The 24546-nt window shown below is 41.8% G+C and overlaps 2 protein-coding genes across 8 annotated transcripts in view; one reads left to right on the top strand and one right to left on the bottom strand.

The window, feature by feature from the left end:
* Positions 1–956: 956 nt before the first annotated feature.
* sltm (SAFB-like, transcription modulator) lies at positions 957–14768 on the top strand. Of its 4 annotated transcripts, XR_015100438.1 has the most exons (21): positions 957–1116; positions 1876–1963; positions 2044–2099; positions 2473–2500; positions 3640–4609; positions 5186–5229; positions 5322–5431; positions 5502–5651; positions 5895–6007; positions 6081–6169; positions 6306–6406; positions 6485–6541; positions 6629–6738; positions 6953–7112; positions 7203–7321; positions 9681–9857; positions 10900–11202; positions 11312–11450; positions 12074–12249; positions 12655–12797; positions 13559–14768. XR_015100438.1 is itself a non-coding variant. In XM_086106972.1 (20 exons), the coding sequence occupies exons 1-20, from the start codon at positions 982–984 to the stop codon at positions 12689–12691; spliced, it is 3162 nt and encodes a 1053-aa protein (XP_085963098.1). In that variant the 5' UTR covers positions 957–981; the 3' UTR covers positions 12692–14768. The 4 variants fall into 4 exon arrangements, 3 of the variants coding, with proteins under 3 accessions (XP_085963098.1, XP_085963099.1, XP_085963097.1); XM_086106972.1 differs by having other exon boundaries at positions 12655–14768; XM_086106973.1 differs by lacking the exon at positions 12655–12797.
* A 702-nt stretch (positions 14769–15470) lies between these two features.
* Positions 15471–24546, bottom strand: part of mindy2 (MINDY lysine 48 deubiquitinase 2) — a 30166-nt gene continuing 21090 nt past the window's right edge. The window contains exons 9-11 of one of the 4 annotated variants that reach the window (XR_015100441.1): positions 21632–23669; positions 18475–18555; positions 15471–18350 (exon numbers count right to left, since the gene is read on the bottom strand). Coding sequence is in view for 1 of the 4 variants with exons in the window: in XM_086106974.1 (XP_085963100.1) it covers positions 23481–23669 (189 nt within the window). In the remaining 3 variants the exon portion in view is untranslated. Of the gene's footprint in view, positions 23670–24546 lie in introns of all 4 variants that reach the window. The other 3 variants (XR_015100440.1, XR_015100439.1, XM_086106974.1) reach the window with 3 other exon arrangements.

Consider the following 24546-nt stretch of genomic DNA (forward strand, 5'->3'; position numbering starts at 1 on the left):
AGACACAGACAATCGTGCAATCTGAACCCCTTTCCTGCATACACTTTGATGTTTGAAGCAGTTATAGATGAAAGAGGAGCGAATCAAAGTGCCCTTTTCACCAGTGACTCAAAGATGTCATGCTGAAATGTGCACACGTCTGCTAGAAGCTAAGTTGAAACCAACAAGCTGTAGCATCCATGAAAGAAAAAGAGATTGGCTCTCTTCTCCTGTCCCATGTACTAGTAGTCTGAGACTGTAATCATGTGCTACAATTAGTAGCACTCCTGATGTTAATATAAGATTTATAGATCACCCAGCAACCTGAGTCCTCTCCAATACACTTTCCTCTTTGCTCACTCCACGGATTTCCAATAATTGTGGAGGGTACCCAAGGAATGTTTAAGTTCTGTCACAATATCAACAAAATATGTTGTTTGAAAATAAATGTGTTTTTTGTTTTCCGAAAACATTCAAATGTGACTGACTGTCTTAGGCAGCTGTGCTATTCGGTATACGACACCTTGATGTCCATATTCTATTTTGACAGTCTTTGTATTAGGCCTGGCTCCTTGTCCTCACTACTAATAGGACAACTACATGTTACTAGTGAGGCACAGCTGCAGTAGTTGACAACTGCGTGCTTCTAGTAGTGGTGAGTCGCGACATTGTAAAATTCTACTGGTTCATCTCATGCTCACTAGTAGAGTAGTAGTACTATTTTTGCCTCACTACTGTAAGATGTAATTGTCCTACTATGATTTCGAACCTGCCCTACATTGGTATGCAGAAATGTCCTAGAGTACAGTAGTGGGAAAAAAATCGAACTGGTAAGAGTCAATTTACCTATACGCCCTACTCTTTCTACTTGTATTCCACGAGTACTCGTGCTTGGGTACTCCAGGCCAGCGTGGGGCACTGTTGCGTTCAAGTGGGAAAAGAGCAAGGAAAAAGATGCTCGAATTCGATCTGCGCACGTGAACGTAAAAGTCAGTCGGTAAAATGGCGTCGGTAGCCATTTCCACGGCTCTGAAGAAAATAACAGCATTAAGGGTTGTTGATCTGAAATCTGAGCTCAAACGACGGAATTTGGACACTACGGGTGTTAAGAGTGTCCTTCTCGCCAGACTGAAGCAGGTAAAGACAGCGCATATTGTGTGTTCAACGCAATGGAGTGCGTGTAGCTAATTGTTAGCCTCTGAGCTAGGTATTTTAAAGCCTCGGTTAAAGCAGCTGAACCGACTGGGTGCGATTAAACGGTCAAAGCCACGCAGCGTTTAATTGAATGAAAAAAAATCTGTCATTGTCTCGTGAGGCAATTTATTAGCTACGTTTGTCCCTATTCGTAGTAAATCCACAACGATAGTGAGTCAGGGTAACATATTGCCACGACAGTTGGAAAAAGTAAAATGAAGATTATAATTGCATATATGTTAATGCTGAGGGACGAACAAAGCCAACGCAGGACAGCGTTGTCTTTGTTCTGTACTTTTAGCCTTTACATGAAAGTATGGGATTATTCGCAGTAGGTGATGTTTTCTTCTGCCTGTAGAGCCACTGTTGTTGATTGTGTTATCACAATTTAATGTTTTTAGAGGCCACATATGATCATCACATTCGTTTATACGCAAGTGTGACGATTTGACATTTAAATAATATTAGCCAAGTTGCTCGGGGGAAAATCTGTTTCTTCATCAACGAAATGCTTGTGACAGAACAATTGAAGGCGTTTGGCTTTGCGAATGTTTCTCATCTTGTGTTCTTTCAAAAGCACTTGGGAAGTTTCTGTAGGTGGGCTCAGGTTTTTCCTGACATGATTTGTGTAGCCACTTTTTGTCAGAGGTGTAATTAGGATGAAGTTGACACGGTTTAACTAATATGGTTATCTGGATTAAGGCTATTGAGAGTGAAGATGCAGACTTCAGCAGTGTTGAAAGACAACCTCCAGTAGGCACATCTACTCGTAAAAGTGGAAAAGGCAAAGGTAAGCTGTTGCTTGCATGGCTCGCATTGTGGCTCTCAAAGAAGGTGGGCTGTATTCAATGCCTGCACTCAACATTTCAGGTAGTAAAATTGATTTGGACCTGGAGACTACCATGGAAGATGATGTGCCTTCCAAGGTATGTTACATAATTTTTGGTTGCAGTCGTGGTCTTTGTCGAGGCAAAGTCTGCCTCAAAGCTTTGTGGGGATAATTTCACCACATGGACTAACATTGCTCCACATTCACATCCCACTCCATGTAGAAATAGGTTGGTGCAATGGTGCCAAGCCATGACGAAAGAGTGCATATAAGACAATGGCCACAATGTGAGATCATTTCACACTTAAGAAGATAATGTTGCTGCAAAGCAGATCTAAAGTAGTTGATATGAAGTCGAACAAAGAATCTTGTGGCATACTTGACCAAACCCACACAGATATCTTTCTCTTCTTGTTTGTTGTTTCTGAATACTTCATGGCTCACTTGACCAAACTCGTCGTCTTTTCTAGGAAACGGAGGAGAATGAGTCAGAGAAAGGTATGTATACTGGAACAATAATGCATAAGGTTTTTATAGTATACGAATCATGTCCACATGGTGGTAAGAAGGGTCATGTGCACACCAGGTTCCCCTAGTGGCTTCGTTTTCCAGGTTAGGGCACATTAAATGGATATCTTTATTATCGATGTCCCACATATGTTGCAATGGAAAAGCCTTGCGCTCAAGCTTTGTAGGAAGTATGCTGTTGGTTTGGCAGCACTTCCAATGGATCTGGAATGCAACTGTGGCAGCACTTCCAATGGATCTGGAATGCGACAGCCACATTGCAGGAGTGACAAGATGCAACGGATGGCATTCTAACTGATATCTGGTTATGTGATCAAATGAACAATGAAGTGAAGACTTTGAGCATCATCTTGCCATTATCGATTGTCATCATGGACATGACATCATGGACAGCCCAAGTGAACGGAATGGTTGTCAGCTGGACTCTTGTTAAAGCAGCCATCACGTGAGATCGCTGCAAGAGACGGCCCGTGATCTATATTTTAAAAGCTCACAATGCATCGGCATTTGGGATATCACAGGATTCAGTCAACTTTTCAAGGCAGTTGGCAATCTAAATCGCATGGATTTCTTCTTCGTGAATCACGCGACAGTTCACCGATGTTTGGACTACAACGACAAAGACTGTTTGGTTACAGAGAAACCTGTTGTGCACGCAGCTGTATTTTTTGCTCACTGGACACGTCGGAGAGTTGTGAAAGACAGTCATCAAAAGGAAGGACTTCAGGACTTATTTTAATTTTTTTTGAAAAATACAGATCACCTTCATGGACTGACCACCACGATCGATGAAAGTAAGGGGTGAATGGTTGAAACCTCCTTCCCCTCCATTTCTGATTTGAGTCCCACCAGGAAAGCTTCCCCACATTGAGTGGCATCAGGAATGAGACTTTCACAATGAATTGTCTTCGCTGGAGTCCTTTCCAAGTGATGAATACTCAATCCTCGCTCCCTTTCGATGAAGATTGTGTGTTTTGTGTCTTCTTGTGGTGTCTACGCCCTCGATGACCACTAACACTGAATGTGCTTTCTATTCTACTTTTAGGTCAAACGTGACATGTTCATGTAAACGTGTTTTTTGCCATGTGTATCCTTATTGAATCCCTCAGATGTAACAGATACAGATGATCATACACGTGAAAATTGTAAGCCTGCGCTCACCGAGGACAACCTCGCTCAGCCTGAGCCTGAGGGTGAGACCACTGCTGAACCTGAGGTTGAACCAGAGACAGAAGCCACGATCGGCAAGGCCGATTCAGACCCTGAGGTGCGGGATGCTGACACGGATGTCGAGCCAGAGGTGGACGCGGATGCCAAGCAAGAGGCTGAGGCCGATGCCGAGTGGCACGTTAACGATGAGGCAGAGGCTGAGCCACAGATCGACGACGAGGCAGAGGCTGAGCCGCAGGGTGACGACGAGGCAGAGGCCGAGCTGCAGTGCGAGGCCGAGCCAGAGGCTGAGCCGCATGGCGATGGGGAAGCCGAGCCAGAGGCTGAGCCGCATGGCGATGGGGAAGCCGAGCCAGAGGCTGAGCCGCATGGCGATGGGGAAGCCGAGCCAGAGGCTGAGCCGCATGGCGATGGGGAAGCCGAGCCAGCGGCTGAGCCGCATGGCGATGGGGAAGCCGAGCCAGAGGCTGAGCTGCATGGCGATGGGGAAGCCGAGCCCGAGGCGGACAGGGAGGCTGAACCCGAATTGGAATCCGAAGAAGAGATGGCTACTGAAGCCATGGATTCCTTTCAAGAAGCCGAGGACGATCACCTATCTGTGTCGATGCAAAATGAAGACGCCATCACCTTAGATGTTGATGGTGATGATCTTCTGGACACAGGTAAACATGTAAAACTTCCAGATTCAGAGGCTGACAAAGGCAGCGATGAGCCTGAGGCCTCTGTCGAGATGAATACAGATGATGACATGAAGATGGAAGACAAAGATGGTAAGCAAGATGATGGAGCCTGGGGCGAAGCCTCGAAGGACAGCCGAGAGATCACGAAGAAAGCTGAAGCCGGAGATAAAGAAAAAGATTCTGGGAAGAAAGGCCCCTCATCTACTGGGGTATCTGGTCAAGCAAAGAGGTTTGTCTTTCTATGTCAGTTCTTTGATACTACTATCAAGTTCACCTCTATAACAGCGCAACTTTGTGGGTAGCTTCAAGATTTTTTTTTTTTTTGCCATAAGGAAAGTGTTCACAGATGATCCGAATCCCTCTTTTTTTTTTTTTTTTGTATTCTTCCCCTTCATGGTAAATTGCGACAGTACCCAGGAGTTGAAAACGCCAACTTTGTTTCTTTGCCTCTTCGAGCGCTGCTAAAGCCTTTCCCATTTTTGGCTGAAGTGCATCAATAAGAGCATTAGTTCTCTTGATGGCACTTTTTGTATTCGCTGAGGTGGTCCACAAGCCACCTGAAGAATTCATTGGTCAAGAGAATTAATTGGCTGACATCCTGACCCATCACCATCCTGGAAAACCTCTGAAGCCTTTGAGACATTGTCACATCTATGTCTTGTTCACAGGATTGTATTTCTTTTGAAAAATTACAGAATGTGTATGGGGTTTTTTTTCACCAAAAGATGTATCCTTGTCTCTCCACGTGAATATTTCATTTGCTAAAGCTCATTGGCTGTTTGTTGTGGCACTATTTGCTTTGTAGCTCTTCCCGAGACAGAGATGGAAAAGCTGCAAAAGATGATAAGGGTAAGGCATGTGGGAAATCATATTTTTTTTGTGTGCGCATTTTTTAATATCCAATCTTTTTTTTAATTTTTTTTTTGTTTGTGGGAAAGCAGTTTTTGGCGGCAGCAGCAGCATTAGCTCTTCTCATAATGTTTGGGTGAGCGGCCTGTCCTTCAACACCAAAGCAGCGGATCTGAAGAACCTCTTTGGCAAATATGGCAAGGTAATTTTCCGACGTCTTTTTATTTTCTGCCCTTTCTGGTTGAAATCAAACTCTTACCTATTGCCTACAGGTTTTAAGTGCCAAAGTCCTAACAAAAGCGCACAGCCCTGGCTCAAAGTGTTATGGTCTGGTGACCATGTCTTCCAATACAGAGGTGACACGTTGCATCGCTCAGCTGGACTGCTCAGAGCTTGATGGACAAGAAATATATGTTGAATGTGTAAGTGATGTGAACTTTAGAACGTTAAAGCTGAACTGGTTGCCAGCCAGCTGCAGGCCACACATAGACAAGGAACCATTCACGCTCACAATGCCTATGCTATAGTTTAAAGCTAATGTTTTCAACAGTAATTAAATCAGAAAAACAAAGATTTGCATCAAAATTGCAAGACTCTGTCTGAGAAAAGTGTTATTGATCCATTGCTACTTTTATTTCTGTAACCTGCTGTGGTTTTTTTCTTAGGCCAAAAATTATCCTTTCAAAAAAGAATCCTCAAAGACTGAATTGGAGGAAAAAGCAAGTACTGGCAAGTCAAGTGAAAAAAGAAGTTCCACAGGGACAAAGTTGTCTAACAAGTGGGTGAGGAATAAAATGGTAAAAGGACTGCCTTCCCGGTGTAATGACTACTTGTTTCTTCCTTCCATGTAGATCACAACAACCTTACCAAAAAGATGACAAATCTGGAGAAAAGGACAAAGATGTATCCAAGGACAACAAAAGTGGAAAATGTGATTCTGGTAAATCAAATTCTGCACAAGGTTCTTCAACGAGACATGACAGATCCTGTGGACATTGTTATATATTTAACATGTGGAATTCAGTTTAACAGATGAGGTGGCTTATTGTTTTGTTTTGGGGGTTTTTCTGCTCCAGGGTCAAAGAGTCCAGGCAGTAATGTGGAGGGAGATGAAACCAAAGAAAAGTTGACTTTTTTCAAAACTAGACCTTTTAGGAAAACAAGATATTTTGAGAAGGTAAGACTTACTCAGGTTTGGTTTTATTGCATCCTCACGTGGTCATGCAATGTAATTGTTTGGTTTGTTCTGTTCCAGCCTTTTGTTCAGATGCCCATGCAAAGACGTCCCAAATGGCTGATACCCCCTGAAGAGGTTTTTATATATATTTTCCATGTTTTTTGTTTTGTTTTCATCCGTGACGTGGTGCATCAATGTAAAATTTTGCTGTTGCCCCTGCAGCTGGAGATGATTAAAAACAAACAGCGGTTTGTCAATAAGGAAGACGGCTTTGTTCCTTTTGCGAAGATAAAGGAACAGAGCATGCGTGAACGGATGGAGCGCACTCGCAGGTAGATTAATCACAAAGGACATAAATGTTGAAGTAGGAGTATACTTGAATTGTATCAAGACTTTTAGCGAAAGAAGGAAATGCTGGCACATCACTGACCGGCAAATTTCTTTTTGGGTCTCTTAATTTGTCAATCTGCAAGCAGGACCTGACATCACACTTAATTTGAATGTGTAGTGGTTTCTTTCAGTGGTTTTTATGCTGATTATTTATAGGCACCGTGAAATGGTAGAACAGGCGCGCCGCGAGCGGGAGTGCGAAGAGCGTGAGAACCTCTTCCGTGAACGGCAGAGACTGGAGATGGAAAGGCAAAAGCTGGAGAGGGAGCGCTTTGTGAGGGAGAAGCTTGAAAGGGAGAGAATCCGAATAGAGCAAGTACGTACAGTCAACAGCCTGCGAATGAAACTAGTCAACTAAATGTTTTTATGAAGAGTCATTTTTACTCGTGTGGATTATTATTTTTAGGAGCGGCGAAAAGAGGCAGAACACATAGCAAGGCAACAAGAGCTCAGACGACAGCAGGAGCACCTCCGTTATGAGCAGGAAAGGAGAAACCTGAAAAGAGGCCGTGATGTGGAACATGGGTCTGTACGCTTTTATTTATGCATTGTCTTGTTGACCTTAAGATGCAGGAATGCTGTAATCAATTCCATGACACTTAATGCCTGTCAAGTTGTTCAACTTTCAAAAGAATCTGATGGAAAATTTTTCGTTAATTTGTTCAGAATTGCAAAATCTAAAAACCTTTACCTTTTATGTATGAAGTCACATGTTCATCTTCTTAATTGCCCTTCACACTTCAGGGATCCCAGACAGATTTTATTTAGCTGAATCACATAATTTTTCTCACCCAAACGTAGGTTTGGGTAAGTAAAAACGTTTTGTTTTAGTTGGTCTGCTTAGCAATGTGCTTCTCAGTTTCGCTTGTTCTCCGTGACATCCAGAAACTCTCTGAAGTAAAATTCATGTTCCCCGGGATTCGTATATACAGTATCTCATTCTATCGCATACGAGAGTACAATATGGCCTCACCTTTGCTATAAAACGTGTTTTAACTTCTGGTATTGTGTAATGCGTTGAACTTAATTCAACATTGCGCGTTATAGGCATCCTCCATAAGAGTTAGCAGGACATTTATTTAAAAGCAGCACATTTTTTCAAACGCTAAATAAGATCCAAGAAAACCACTTTGTAGTCTTTGCAATGGGGAAGATGAACAACTATGGGAGAATAAGGGCCTCCTTGCACTGAAACAAACTGCGAGGCAACCAAACGTAGAGAGGAAAAGAATTAAAAGAGAAAAAAAACTACAAACTGCCTGTTGGGTCAGTTTAATAACAACATCAACAATTGCTGAATTTTGCATGTGGGTAAATTACATACATTTCCCCCGATATTTAGTCCAGAATTACTTGGCCAATATTTTTTACATCTTGGGAATATTTAAAGCAGGATAAATCTTTTTACTTTTTTGTGTATTCTATGTATTATGTTGTTTTCACGTATTTATTTTCATTCTTCGATTTTCTTCATTCATGATGGCATCTGACTTATAAACAATCCAACTAAAATGAATTAAATCATAATGGACACGGATTAGAGAACGTGTTTTCATAGCCACTGCAGAAATACCTGTACCATTTTACCACAGGCAGTGATTCTGATGGTTTCAACCTACAGTTATTTATTTAAAGAAATTATTCAATACTGTTTTTGAGACATTGGACTACTCATCACAAGACTGAGTTCCATTTACTAATAAGCCTTTGATAAGGAAGAAGATGACATCAATTTACATCCAAGAACGATACATTGAAAGAGAAATAATCAAATGGCTTGGAAAGGAAATGACCAAAATATCAGCAATCTCAGTTCCAAATTGGGCCACGGGGCTTTTCCTTCTTTACTTGTTTCTTACTCTAAACCACCGTAATTTCCGGACTATAGAGCGCACCTGATTGTAAATCTTACCCACTACATTTTTAAAGGAAGAAACATTTTGTACACACATAAGATGCACTTGTCGATAAGCCACAGGTGCCCACGGTGTAACATGAGATAGTTACAAAGAGTAACACAGAAGCGGATTCAAAGTTTTGATAACATTAACTTTTCTTCCCAAATAGTGCCTGTAATGCAGCAGCACCACGGCAGTAAAACAGCACTAACATGGCTAGTTAAAAAAAACACACACACACAAAAGTCACTGTTCGCTGCCAAGTAACGCTTTTTTTGTATGAAAAAAATCTTCGCTTGCCGTAACACTCGGTCAACCATTCCTTCATTAGGCTTTCTACCATCCACGCTTTCGTGTCAACTTTCACGACAATGCCTTTCGGATGTTGAAAGCGTGTGACAAAAGTCGCGGATTATAGTCCAGTAGGAGCGCCGATGCGGATTTGGAACTGGGAGTCGCGGCTTGCAGTTTGAAGCGGATTACGTGGGACAGGAGAAGTGAACTCATCTCTTTTCGTCAATGGACGCTACAGCTTCGTGTTTGCTTTCAAAACTTAGCTTGTAGCAGACGTGTGCACATTTTCAGCATGACGTCTCTGACCCACTGGTGAAAGGACACTTTGATCCTCTCCTCTTTCATCTATAGTGCAATGCAGAAAAGTGGTGAAGATTGCACGACTGTCTGTGTCCTATGTGTTGTGTTATTTTTGTTATTTTGACTTCAAAATGGCGCCGCGAGAGTGGCTGCCTTTCCGGCAGCTCCTATATTTTGTTGTTCTACTTCTTCCTTTCATAACTTTGCTGCTGTGAATTGGGAATTTCTCCATTGCGAGACTAATAAAGGTTTTCTTCTCTTATCTTAATTACGGTACATCATGGTTGTATTCATTATACAGTACGACAATCAGTTAAATGGGTTTATAATGAGAACATGCTTTAAAATAATACCTAAGACAGAGTGAAACCACAATTTGTTTCACATTTCAGTCGGAGAGACAACACATACTGGAACGGCAACAAGAAGATTCCGTCCGATGCAGCTGATACTCGTCTAAACCAAGGTGGCAACTTCAACCGGCCGCAGAATCGCTTCTCCAACTTCAACACCCGCCCGAGGAGCCGCTTCCCACAGGCCACTGACGAGCAGACCAACACGTTTGACAGGTTCGCTTAAATCTTAGCTGTACAAAGTATGAACAAATCAGTCACTGAACTAGTGTTTTAGGTATGAAAGTACAGACACTCCAATACTTCCCAACAAGTTAGTTTTTAGAGGGACTTTAAGTTGTTAAATCCCCTCCCCCAACACATTTTGTTTGTTGCTATGTAAGAATGTTGTGTTGGAAAAAGGTTATCTGTATTGAGAATTTTTAGTATGCAGCCCAGGGTTCGCACTACACCTTTGGCAGGGTCTACGAGGGTGTTCACTCAACCATTCTACATGTGCTTTGTGGACTTGGGGAAGACATTTGACCATGTCCCTTGGCGAGTTCTGTGCACGGAGCTTCAAGAGTATGGTGTATCGAACCCCCTCATATGGGCTGTTCTGTCATCACCGATGTAAGAGTTTGGTTTGCCTTGCCCGCAGTAAGTCGGATTCATTTCCAGTGAGAGTTGGACTCCGCCAATGCTGTCCTTTTTCACTGATTCTATTCATAACCTTTATGGACAGAATTTCTCGGCACAGCCAAGGCATTGAGTGGGTCAGGTTTGGAGGCCTCAGTATTGCATCTTTGCTTTTTGCAGATGATGTGATGCTGTTGGCCTCTTCAAGTCAGGATCACACTGAAGCGGTTTGCAGCAGAGTGTGAAGGGTTGGTATGATAATCAGCACCTCCAAATTTGAACCAAAGGTCGTTAAAAGATGGTCCTCAGTCCGGGATGAGATTTTACCCCAAGTGGAGGAGTTTAAGTATCATAGGTCTTGTTTATGAGGAGGGCAGGGTGGAGCGGGAGATCAACAGGCGGATTGGTGTAGTGTTTGCTGTGGTGCGGACTTTGTATTGGTCTGTCGTGGTGAAGAAGGCACAATCAAAAGGTGAAGCTCTCGATTTACCGCGATCTACGTTCCTACCTTCACCGATGGTCACGAGCTGTGGGCCATGACCGAAATAGCAAGATCCCAGATGCAAGCGTCCGAAATGATTTTCCTCCGCAGGGTGTCCGCGCACCCCCTCTACTCACTCTCACCTTTGTCATCTTACAGACGCAACCGGTTCACCGGAGAGCCCGAAGCAAAGAAGAGTCGCATCTCTCCTCCACGGGAGGGCGCCAGCTTCGAGCGGTACCCCAAGAACTTTGAAGCCGTGCGCCGGGCTGAGCCGCTCCCTTCACGCACCGACCTCCGTGACACCGACCGCAGGGATCGAGACGAAAGGCGGCCCATCCAGATCCACGATCGTCCCATGGGAGCCAGGATATCCGGCATGTCCGGCCCCCGCCCCCCCAGGGACGGAGGCCACGGATGGAAGAACAACACCGACATGAATGCCAACAAGGGCGAGCTACGGTACACCCTTCCCTTCCCCCTTGCCGCCCTTGCTTTTTTTTTTTTTCTTTTTCTCCTTCCTCTTAGTTACCTCAGTTTATTTGCTTTGGTGTTCTTGTGGTTTACCCAGTGCACCTATGCGAATTCGTTCGGAGCGATCGGGCCGAGACGAGCCTGGTTCTGCACTCAGAGGAGGTTCTTCAGCCAGCCGAGGAAGAGGCTCCTTTAGTGATCAGGATGGAGGAAGAGCCATGGTGATGAATAACCAGGTCTGCTTCCCAACTTATGATGACCCATGACTACTCATCTGTTCCTACATAAAGCCGTTTGAGGGTTTTTTTCCCCCATATCTTTGATATTTAACTGCCGGTCCATGTACTACTGCACTCAGTTCTATCTAATAAGACGGTTCAATGTGCGATTGGAGAGACGATGGTGCAGTTGTAGAACGACAGTTTTAACGTGTTTTTACATGTGTTTCTTAAAACTGATCAAATGCAGAATGATGTTAAACTATTGTCTCCATGCATGCCATTTTGAATGAGGATGGACTTCAGCAGGTCAAGAGTTTAGGCATTGTTTACAGTAAATCAACAAATGTGATTGCAGGGTTTATTTTGGACTGGGGTTGACCTGCAGTGGAGCGCGGGCTTTCCAGACCCACTTTCTTGCGAAAGAATCCCAAATTATTTGGAATTTGTCGTGTTACTAGTGCAACACATTGAATGATTTGTTTTGATTGCGCCCTAGTGGTGATTGAAGGATGCAGTTGCTTGGTGCACTGAATTGTCTTGATAGTGAGGGCAACAAACGTACTCACTCGTACATGGTCCTCAAACTGGATCTCAAGTATATGGAACAAACACTCAATTGGCTTACCATGTCCATGCAGCCTTTCAGCTCGGGCCGCCGGGTGGTGGTGCAGCGTCACAGCAGGGAGCAAGGCATGAGGAAGGAATGGCACGGTGGTTCGGCTTCTCAAGGCGGCGGCAGCGGAGGAGGAGGAGGCTTCTCCGAAAACCGCAGGATGAGCAACAGTCGTGGCAGCATGATGTCGCCGCCATCTGGGTAAAACAGTTTGTCCCTCGAGACTTTACAGTTTAACACCTCTATTACAATGGCAAACAAATAGACGGATCTGCGTAAATCGCTTTTTTGCCTTCTTTTATTCACCACTATATGGGCACCATTAGTTGCATGAAGCACAGAGTACTGTATTTTTTGGGACTCTGTCACTCCAGAGTGTTGTTTCTTGTCAAAAAATACATTCATCTTGGCCTGTTTTTTCAGGGGTGGTCAGTGATGTTTGAATGTCATTATCTTTGTCACATGTTAACTGAAAATGGGGAAAACAATTGTGCTGGCTGTCATACCCCAACGTCGTCTTCACACATTAAAATATACAAGCGCTCCCTTCACGTTGACATTTGGCATGCAGGAGGTCCACAGCTTAATTTGCTCTTTTTTGCACAGTCCTCTTGTGAAGTTAGTGGATGAGAGAGGAACATGATCTGAAGTCAACACTGACCAGTTTGAGGGCGACGGCATGCTGTAATTGTAATCTTGCGTGCACACCTTATACGACGACATCACTCAAGTTGGCTGCAAGATGAAATGTAAACAATCCTTTTCATTGTTATCAAAAGGCCCGAATGTTCCCAGGTCGAGCATTATGTGTTAATGATTTTGAAAACTTAAAGATCTGGACAATTTTTTCCCTTCAATTTTATTACAAAGCAGGATATGATTGTAGCATAACACTCCAGTTAGGGTTTAGATGCTTAACTAAGGAGTTTGTCGTAGTTATTTTTAAAAAAATAATAAATTCTCTGCCTTGAAGCTATGCAGTAATCATTTCCAAATGGACTGTTACTGTAGATGCAACACGAGTGAGGAATGATTATGCAAAACAATAAAATGTCAAAAGTTTGGAATAATTTCACTTTCACACAAGATCAAGTGCTATATGTCTACGAGGCCAATGACCGTTTTACTGAGTCTTTATAACTGTTTCAATAACCACTAAAACTGTCCGTCACTGGTAGTGAGCTCTTCTTTTCTTTGAGTTGACTTCTAAGTAGGACACGATAAGTGGCTGCTTGCAGAGATGAGCTGCCTCTCTGAAGTTTAAAAAAAAAAGTAAATTTTAAAATTGAATCTTTGCTTAGCTGAGGAGAAAGAAAAAAGACTGTTGGCCTCATCATTTACCACAAACAAGCACAAGAATTCAAGGAGCATAAAAGAGAAAACAGGGTATCTTTTGGTTGAAGACTTCCAATTCTAAGAGCAAAAGTATTTTGAACACGTGATAGATGGATGTTTCCAGTTGCACGCGTGTTGGCTTTTACATTGATGTCGTGCTTGTTTTTGGCTTTAGGTTTCATAGGTAAAATCTTCATTTGCTATGAAGCAAACATGAAGACCAGAGAAGAGGGGGTGCAAACCCTGAGCTATTGCACAAACATTGAGCAGAGCCAAAACAACAATTTGGAATGTCCTGAAAAAGGAGAAACCACTGGTGTACTGAGCAAAAGACATCGAACAGGTCACCCAAGTGCATCAGCAGCAGTTGCTGACAGAAACATTGTGAGAGCTGTGAAGAAACAATCAAAAGACCACCGTTAGTGGCATCACGACCAACCTCCACAGCGTGGGGGAGGGGGGGGTGAAGGTATTACAATCCAGTGTTCAAAGAAAATTTGGAGAGAAGAAATATACAGGTCATGTCACAAGATGCAAACCACTCACGATGGTTCTGGCATAAAAAAAATATGGAAAAATTGAATTTCTGTAAGTTGGCTGAAAATTTAAGGATAGCGATCCCAAGCGAACCACAATAATACCGTAATAATAATAATAAAAATCACGTGCATATTTTGTGAAGGTATTGTTTAAAAATGCAAACTCAACTTGTATCTGATTATTTGATTAATCTCTTGGGACAGTCTAGATAAATTGATTCTAAAAATTAAAACAGTGAATGTTCTTGATCCTTAACTTTTTTTTTTCCCTCCCCCCACCCCAGTCATTCATCTGGAATGAGTCGCATCGTCCAAATCACTAGCAGCTCCGTTTCCAGCGGCGGCAACACGGGCAGCTTTAAGCCTTTCAAAGGAACGCGGCAGTTCTAAATGTCCACCACTTCGAACCAATAAAAACTGGGGACCCTCTGATGTTTTATTTTTTACAATAAGACTTTTAGGTGGTGCAACCGCATTGGCCGGGTGAATCATTTTTATTTTGTATAAAAGTATGCATCGTAGGGTTTTCCTGACAATTCCGCTTTGTGCACACTTAAATTGTACTTAGATTGTCTTTGTAACATGTCAATATTTGTCTCTAGTTGTCATTTATTTTCACATGTTTTCTTACTCTTATCAAATTAATTCATGTCCCCCCCCCCCCTTACAATATTTCCATCATGTAGCACAAAAACATTTGTTTGCTGTTACATCCGGTTAGTATGTTTTGTAAATTTCTAGAATTATAGATTTATAATTCAGGAATTATTACAAGATGTAATTTAGACCATTTCATAACTGTCAATTAATGCACATGTGAGTGAAATAAAAGATGAATTGACCATCTGATGAGTTTTTGATTCTGATTTTAGGGAGAACCATTTGATCATTGTATTTTATCTTTCCTATCCATCTTAACGAGTAAACCCTTCCTCACGTTTGTCCTCGTATGACAACTGCCGGTTATTTGTTTACTAGTGGGGCAAAACTACCATTAGTAGACATCTGCACACTATGTGAAGCGCTAGATTGAAACAAGTAGAATTCTGACATTATTACTGGCCGTACCTGTTAGCACTTAGTCAACTAGTGCACGGTAACCTGTAGTTAAGTCCATATGTAACGGTACGCTCTGGCCTAATTAGTACGCCAATTCAGTCCACATGTTGAGTTTTTGTCTAACGGGGACCATATTTTAAACGACTGACATTTATGCAAACTACCAACCGGCCAACTTTTAAGGCAAAACTAATTGTGGCTGTTTGGGGCTACTAGTAGGGTCCAAAAGGGCTACAAGTTGGACATAGCAGTGCAGCACAGTAGTTTCCTAGTAAGGTAGTACTGGTAGGCCAAAAGTGGCACTGGTCGTGGGAAAATCATTACCAGTGTGCCATCATGCTCCTGCCTATTTGGTGAATTGTCTTACTAATGAGAACAAAGAGTGTACTTACTAGTGCACAGGCCTTAAAATGGATATCGGATAAATGCTCAATCACGCACAAATTAGTTAACTCTCCCCATTTCCATCCCAAATGACGACAGAAGATCTTTGAAGGATGATTGCTCTTTTATTGGCAATTCTAATCAGGCTGAATGTCCCTCGTCTAATAAGGCATTTAGTTAAATATATATTTATCACCATATACATATTGTGACTGCAATGTGAAAGGCTACATACATTATTTGGTCATTTATGTAAATAGATCAAATTAGCACAAATTAGTCCTTTGTTGATGAGCGCGTTGGCTGAAAAAAAAAAAAAATCAAGCGGTCCGACAGGAAATGTAAATAATGGAAATGAGAAGTCTTTCTGTAACACAAAGCTGCAGCTCCCCACCAAGTGTTTAAACTAACCTGAACATAGCAATTTGCAATAGTCAACAGGCCACAACATTAAAACAGCCCTTTTTCTAGGTTAATAAATTATAAGAGTTCAGCTGGCTTAAGATTGCTACCGAGTTTTGATAACTCTTTTGGCCATTCGTCATTTTTTTTTTGTTCCTCTTCTTTTTCTAAAAGGTACCCGAAAGGACGACAGTGCCCATCGCACACTTATGATCCATACAAAATGAGGTATGTTGCTTTGCTGTTAGTGCATATCAAAAACCAAATGACAACAACTACTGTTATTAGTGTCCAATGTGTCGAAATACACATTTTACAGGATGTGACACTTTTTTTTTTGTGTGTGTACAAGGCAAACAGAAAAAAACACACTGACACATATGTCCTTCCCATCAACTTATCTTCATAATCTAAATTCTCAGGATAATAATTGGGATGGCAACAAAAATATTTATTTAAAAAAAAAAAAAAAAGGTTCTGCTCACTCATCCAAAGCAACTCCAACCAGTGTCACTTCATTATCAAAATGTGCCACCAGCCTTATGTCAAACCAACAGCCGCCTCAAATTGGCTGTTAGTCGATGGATATAAGAAGCCTGCACTCTTTTTTTTTACACTGTTTTGTTTTTCCATCTGAACTGCACATGTATTTTATCATCTTTTTTTTAGATGTATATGGTGGTAAGATGACTTTTTATATTCACTAGAAATGCTGCTGAACCCTGTCGGACAGGCTCGTATTCATTTACAGTGAACCCCCACTACCGTACAATGGTTTACAATTCCAAAAGATGTTGCAAAGTGGTAGCAAAGCACAACATGAAGCTCCTCAATTCACATCAACATAGTCCCTTGGAACCAAGATGCTCCCAGATAGTTCAAAAGCACGAAATGAAGTTCCTCAACTCACTTCAACATAGTTCCTTGACAACAAGATGCCGGCAAAGCACTACATGAGGCTCCTCTACTCACTTCAACATAGTTCATTGATCCCAAGTTGTCACAACATAATGGCAAAGCACTACTTTTTGTCTAAATTAAGCTCAACTTCAACATTTCTTGGCACCAAAGCACTGCGTAAAGCTCTTCAACCCACTTCAGCTTGGTTATTTGGCACCAAAAAGGTGGCAAAACCCGACATGAAGCTCTTCAATTGGGGGTTCACTGTACTTTTTAGGTAGTCTGCATGCAAATGCAGCTTTAGTTGGGTCTACAAATCAAGCATCCTTCATCGTATGTACGCGCGCGCACATGTGCAGTGTTCACCATGTGACTGCAGGCCCGAGGAAGTGTGCCCATACAAAGCTTGAAAAAGAGCTAGAATAGTATGTCCCGTCACAAAAAGGCCTGAGTAGTTGGCATGTTGGCGGATTGTCTCACACTGCTCGGACGCCTGGATTTGTCTGAGAAAAGGTCATAAGGCGCCTTGTACATTTAGGGAAAAAGAAAAAAAAAAAGCTTCTCTACTCCTCCCTCCTCTTGAGTCAAGGCATCCGACTGGAATGATTCGATAGAAAAAGGTCTCAGGAGCGTCCTCTAAGCAGATGCATTTCAGAATTATGTACACTGTCTTGTAGGTGAAGCGCATCAGTACGGAAAGCCGTTTGTCCATTTATATCTGGCTTAAGATCCATGTGCTAGTGCGTTGTTTGTCCAGCTAAACACACAGATAGACAGTGTCTTACGAGTAAACTTTTTTTTCACTTCTAGTGCCTCTTTTGGCTGCTGAGTTTTCATTAAAACCTAATAAAACTGTGGAGTTGTGCCATGTCCAACTTGGATGCATGAGTCATGCACTAGTAGCACCAAAATGGCCATTAGTTTTGCTTCACTAGTGCTAACAGCATGTCCAAAATGATCAATTACCGAGAAATATAATTCTAATTAAAAAAAAAAAAAAAAAAGAAGCATGACTCGTTACAGACAGTTATTCTACTCGTGCTCCATAGTCATTCTGCTAGTGAGCTCAATTGTCTATGTCCTCAATTGTGAGGACAACGAGCATACTAGTACATTGCTCTTCAGATGGACATTTAGATGTCAAACAGCTTAGGATCCATCCACTAGTCAGACGATCCAGCTCACTAGTGTCAAATTAGTAACTTAATTTCCATCACTGTGTGACATTTTTGCACACTGGTAGGACAACTTTGGCAGACTAGTAGTCATAGGACAACTACACGATGCGGGTAAGGCAAAGCTGTGCACTAGTTGGCATCTGTGGGACTCTCTTGTAGGATGTTCACGAGAACAATTTTACAATGTCATGGAAGGAGTATTTATTCAATATTTTTCAGACCCGGCTTGAGGTCCATGTACTAGTCTGCTCTTTGCCCTCACTCACAGCTTTGACATACATTTTACTTGTGAGGCAAATATGTGCACTAGTTGCCTGCGTGCCACTAGTAAAGATCGCACTAGTCATTCATGTCGAAAGGGCTTTCCAGACATGTATGTGATTAGCCCCAGCTTGACACGACCAGGGTTCTTCTACTTCTTGACACAACAATGGGTCAATAGCTTATGCATTCAGTCACCAGCATCTCCTCTGCTTGTGCCGCATACATTTTTTGAAAAGAAAATCTGCAATGGTAAAAGTCCGGAAGTATTGTTGTGTCAAACATTTGGTCATTCTCCAAACTGGCTGAACACTTTGCACGAGGACACACATTCAAAGTGAGCAAATTGCAGCAACACACACACACACCTGTAAAGCCGAACTGTGAGGAATGATGTTTACGGCGCTACGGCATCAGAACCTCTTCAGCGGGCACTCTAAAGCACGATTCTGTATTTGCAAAACAAACAAAAAGGTGAATTCAAAATGAGGATTTGGGCCACACTGGGTAGCAAAAAAAGAAACATGTAAAATTAAAGTAAGTAAGGTTATGAAAATAAAGATGTGATTTTTACAAGATTATAGTCATCATTTCACAAGAATTTGGAACAGTACGAGCATAAAGTCTTACGAGTGACATTACAAAACTAGGGCGTGATAGTACAAGGACGGCGTTGTAATGTAAGGAAAAAAAAGTCATTTTACATGCTGAAGGTCGTGAAAATATAGGAATAAAGTTGGAGCTCTACAAGCCTGAAGTTGTACATCACGAGACATTTCAAAAAATTTGTAATGTCGCAAAAATAAAGTCATCATGTTACAAAAAAAAAGAGATTGCAAAATTACGAGAATAACTGAATTGTTTCAAAAATGAAGTTGTAAAAATACAAGAGTGAAGTTGTCATGTTGTTACAAGAATAAAATCGTACTAATGAGAATAAAGTCTGATATGTGACAAGAAAAACCAAAATAGTAGAATAACGAATAAAGACTTAGTGTTATGGGAATGAAAATAACTCAAAGTAATGCAACAAAAAAAGTCAATGTTCACAATAATAGTCATGAAACAAAAAGTGGTCATGTTACCAGAAAATGACTCGAACAAAATTGTAACGTCAGAAGAACAAAATGGTTCAAGTTTGTTCCTGTTATATTACGCCATCAAATCTTTATGATACAAACATTTTATTTTATGGCAAAGTCCTAAAAAAAAGTCAAAAAAGTTGACCCAAAAACGCCCCCGCCCCCTTAAAAAAAAAAAAAAAATCTTGTTCCAAGAATAAAGTCGAACTATGAGAATTGTTAAAAAAAAAATATTGCGGCAGTTGCTGTATTCCAAAGTTGCATGGCAACAGATTTCTCTTTTTTTTTTCTCCATGTATTGTTGCAACTTCATTCTGTAATTTTACTTCTGGTAAAATATTCACGTTATTCTCGTAATATTCTAACTTAATTCATGCAAATTGGCATCTTTTTTCTTTAATCGTTTTCTGTGTGGCCCGATAGTCCTTGGTACAGAATAATCCCTTGGAAAACCGATTGAGCATTTTAAAAAATATCCTTGATATCTATCTTAAAGGTCCATGTACTTGTACACATTGTCCTCACAAGTAAGACAATCCAGCGCAGTCGTCGTAGAACGAACACTTCCACTACTGCGTGACATTTCTACCCATGCGTACAGAATGTCACACTAGAGGACCGGTATCAAAGTCAAGGCCCGCGGGCCAGATCTGGTCCACCACATCATTTTATGTGGCCCGCAAAAGCAAATCAAGCATGTCAAGTTCCATGATGCTTGCTAAAGTCTGAACCAAAAATTCAAATTGTCATATGTAATCCGCATTAACTGTCATTATTCTTGACTTCTGATTTTAAAACTAGTTATCCATCAATTTGTTGTGTGCTGTGTATGTAAATGTGGGGGCGATTAAACATTTATATGGTTTCCCAAAATTAATAGCGGCCCTCCAAGAGAAACCATAACTACAATGTGGCCCGTGACAAAAATGAGCTTGACACCCCTGCACTAGTGGGACAACTACATGTTACTATTATATACTGTGTGCAATTAGGACTCCTAGTGAAACACTAGATGTTGGCCAGTATGTCACTAGTAGCGCACAGTTGTAACAGAGTTGCGCCACCAGTGTGCAGAAATGCCATGCAGTGGTCGGAGGCAGTCGTGGAAAATACGTTAATAGTAAGATTGTGGTTCTACTACTGTGCTGAACTGTCTGAAAAAACACAAATACATAGACCTGAAGCTGGATGTCACGGATCTCAAATAAATGCTCAATCCTTGACATTGTGCAATTCTATGTGGTAACATCTAGTACTTGACTAGTACATAGTTTTGCCCCTCCATAAACACTCGTATGGCAAATAAAATGGATATCAAAAACAATCTCAAGACAAGTGGCGCGCTAGTAGAATGACTTTGGTGCACTAGTAGTCGAGAATCGCCCCCGCTGTATGACATTTCTGCACACTAGTAGGACGTTTACGTGTTACTAGTGAGGCAAAATTACTAGTGGATATTTTGGTGCTACTAGTAGGGTCCAAGAGGCTACTGGTGCATGGCACATGTCTCCTAGTTAGGCCTAGTAGTGCTATTAGTGCAACACAGTAGCTGTAAGAGCACAATAAAACAGCATATACTAGTAGGCCAAAAGTCACTAGTAGTGGAAAAAAATGTTCCTAGTAAGACAGTTGTTTTATTAACACACTGAATTAGCTGACTAGTGAGAACAGAATGTGAACTAGTACATGGTAGGGCTGAACAATTAATCAAATTCAAATCGACATTGCAGTGCAGTAGAATGCAATTTTCAAATCGCAAAGGTTACAATTTGGGGATTCAAAACAAAAACTTTGCTTCCTTTTGGGTAGTCGGTCAGTTTTTATATCTTTGTATATTTTATGTATGTATTTACGTATCGCGTGTCCAGATAGGTTCAGTACTTAAGAAGTGCAGTTGACAAGTTTAGAAACGTTGAAGTGATAAAGCCAAAGATTTGTTTGCATCATTGTTGCAACCTCATGTGATTTACTGGCTCGTGTTTGTGTCATTATGAACGCTTAAAAGACTGCAAGTTAAAACTGTTGAGTAAGATAACTCTACTTGAAGTAAACTCAATTAGAGTTGAATTCATGAAGTTGAAGTCGTATGAATTCATGCTTCATTTGGCTTTATTTTAAGGGAAGCCCAACCTCTAAGACCAAAACATTTAGGTGTAGTAAATTTAGGTTTTTATTGTAATACAGATTAATTTATTGCTTGTGTTAAAAAGAAAATACACGTGAAGGAACCTTGAAAAAAAAAGATTGCATGTTAAATTGCAATCGCAATATCAAGCTGGAAAAAAAAAATCTCAATTGGATATTTTACAAATGGTTCAGCCCTAGTTCATGGACCTTACAGTAAGATGGATATTGACAATATGGAATGAACGGCTTTCCAGACATTTTAGTGTAAAATCAAACTGGTAACATAAAGAAATGTTGGCATCAACAGCTCACTTACAGAAAGCAGATGAACTTTGCCGGGAGACAACTCCTCCCCCTCCTACCCCAAAATAAGTTGAAAGGGTCGTGTTAAGGAGAGCGTCTGTCACGTTTAGTTTCTGGAGATGATGTCTTTTTGCTAGAAAAGATAGCCAGCGTGACCAATATAGTGCCGTGTGCAACTCGTAAAAAAAGTGTGGCTGACTCGGTCAAAAGATCCCGTGTGTGTGTGGGGTGTGAGGGGGGGGGGGGGGGGGTCGCGTTGTGGTCCGCTGAGGATGGAGGCTAGCAGGCACCAGTGGCTTGGGAAGCAAATCCTCTCGTGAGCGTCTCCTCGTGCGTCTCCTTCCCTCGCTGGAGGCCAAAAGCACGCACACAATCAAACACGCACGCAGGCACGTATGGCAAACCCATTGAGCATTTAGTCATATCCAAAGTCCATGTGCTGGTCCGCTTTTTGCCTTCACCGGTGAGGCTATTCGGCGCGCTCAAATGGCTTCATAACAAGCCGATTGACAATTAATAATAATAGATTTTATTTATAAGCGCCTTTCAAGACACCCAAGGACACTTTACAATAAATTGTGGGCTACTACTGATGCGAATGACATGAGTTAATTTTACTAGTGTTTCACTAGTTTTGCCTCACTAGTAACATATAGTTGTCCAACTAGTACCAAGGACCTTAAACAATATAAAGACAATCAAAACTACATGATTATTAATTTGGTATGCATTCTTAAGATGTACAAGTAGGCCAAAAGTGATGCTAGCAATGGAAAAAATGGAAACAGCCGTGCTGATGTACCAATGCTGTAAATTGTCTTTCTACTCAAGACAAATAGCGCACTCGTACATGCATCCTAATCTGGATATCACCATTTTGAATAAATGCTTCCTATAAAGCTGTCAACTAATTGACTAGTTCCAGGAGTGACAGTATGAAAAGGTTTTTCTCCATGGCTTTTACCCTCCAGATAAGCAAAATTCCACTGACTGTAGTAAGGAGAGCTCGTTACGACTGGACTCAGGGCGGTAGCATCAATATGTTTAGACGAGTGGAGGCACATGAAAATCATCAAGGAAACGTGGGGGTTGACTTCACCATCAAAGAAAACGCGAATCCTATAGCTCAAAAACTTGACCAAAAACTATCTGAGAACAATTTTGGATCTCATACCCAAAAAATGAGTTAAAACAGCTCACTCAACAAACTCTGTATTGTCCAAAAGGTGACTAGTGTGTAACTCATGCCTACTAGTTGGGCCTAGTATTGTCACTTGAGCTGCACAGTAGTTTACGAGTAAATCTTTATTGCGTACTATATTGGCCGAAACAGCATGGTGATCGAATGATTGGTACGTCCGTCTCACAATGCTGAGGTCATGGGTTTGATTCCAGGCCCCGGCCATCCTGTGTGGAGTTTGCATGTTCTCCCCGGGCCTGCGAGGGTTTACTCTAGCTGCTACGGTTTCCTCCCACATTCCAAAAACATGCACCGTAGGTTAATTGTTTGCTCTCAATTGTGAGTCTGAATGATTGTTTGTCTCTGTGTGTCCTGCGATTGGTTGGCAGCCAGTTCAGGGTGTACGCCACCTACTGTCTAAAGACGGCTGGGATAGGCGCCAGCACGCCCCGCGACCCTCGTGAGGATAAAGGAGTTCGGATGATGGATGGATGGATGGATGGCCGAAAGTGTCACTAATAGTGTAAAATGAATAAATTAATAATAGTAAGACAATCATTCTACAAGTGCGCTGGAGTGTGTCACTCGTGAGGACGGCGAGTGTACCAGTGCAAGCACCTTGAGCTGGATGACAAGCACATGGACTAAATGCTCAAACGGCTTGCCATACGCTCGCTTGACGTTACAAAATGACACATTTGTCTTTATCCTTGGCTTCCTTCTTGGACTTGCGCTCTCCACTAGATGACTGTTTTCCTGGGCTGGCCGTGGCCGTGGCCTGGCCGGCGGCTGCCGCCGGCGCCGTCCCGGCGCCACCAGCTCCCGCTGCCCCTCGGTCCGCCTCGTCTCCCTCTGCAGCCTCTTGCTGAGCCTGCAGCACACACACAACCACAGAGACCGGGAGGTGTCATCCAAGCATTTTCGATACTAATTTGCACCCTTCAAAGGATTTCACTTGCCTATAGATACCACAAGATGGCGATAATAGCAATACTTTTCTATCAAACAGATTAGGGCTGGGCAATTAATGATTCCAATTTTGGTTTCTTGGGATCATAACAATATGATAGTCAAAGAAATATGATTATATGATTAATGTGCCAAATGGTGGTGTGTCTGTGTGTGTGCATTGGATTGGATAAACTTTATTGTCAAATGTACTGTATGTGAAACATACAGCACAGATTAAATTTCTTCCCTCTCAACACAAAACAAGACGAGCCGCTGCGGGTGTCCATCGAAAGAAAAGTTAACAAAAAAAAACAAAAGACAAAATAATACAAAACGACACATGAGACACAGACAATCGTGCACTCTTAACCACTTTCCTGCATACACTTTGTTGTCTGAAGCAGTTATAGATGAAAGAGGAGCGAATCAAAGTGTCCTTTTCACCAGTGGATCAAAAAGGTCATGCTGCAATGTGCACACGTCTGCTACAAGCTAAGTTGCTAAGCATGCAAGTTCCTATGTTGTGAAAGCACCCTGACGGCACCGTGAGGCTTGTTCAGCAAGCGTGTAACGAATGATATTCGTCCCTCCCTGAGCATGCTTTTTTAATGATACCCAGTTGGGTTTACTGGAAATATAAACTTACAACAAAAATAATTACACACATGATATATTGAAATACAAAAAACACTTCGTAAACCCATCTCTCCACCAGTTGTCATTCAAACAACAGAATAAGCAATTTGTGTTTAATTAAACAGGCCCAGATTTCACACTCTTTATAGCAACAACCCCCA

The sequence above is a fragment of the Hippocampus guttulatus genome, chromosome 3 (assembly GCF_054856545.1).
Source record: "Hippocampus guttulatus isolate MCC_2025c chromosome 3, RoL_Hgut_1.0, whole genome shotgun sequence".
Classification (NCBI taxonomy): domain Eukaryota; kingdom Metazoa; phylum Chordata; class Actinopteri; order Syngnathiformes; family Syngnathidae; genus Hippocampus; species Hippocampus guttulatus.

Excerpts from the sequence above, each read along its gene's own strand:
- sltm (XM_086106971.1), top strand. The coding sequence starts at position 982 with ATGGCGTCGGTAGCCATTTCCACGGCTCTGAAGAAAATAACAGCATTA. Across the intron at positions 5,652-5,894 it reads AAGAAATATATGTTGAATGT|GCCAAAAATTATCCTTTCAA; the intron begins GTAAGTGATGTG and ends TTTTTTTCTTAG. Across the intron at positions 6,170-6,305 it reads AAGTGGAAAATGTGATTCTG|GGTCAAAGAGTCCAGGCAGT; the intron begins GTAAATCAAATT and ends TTTCTGCTCCAG.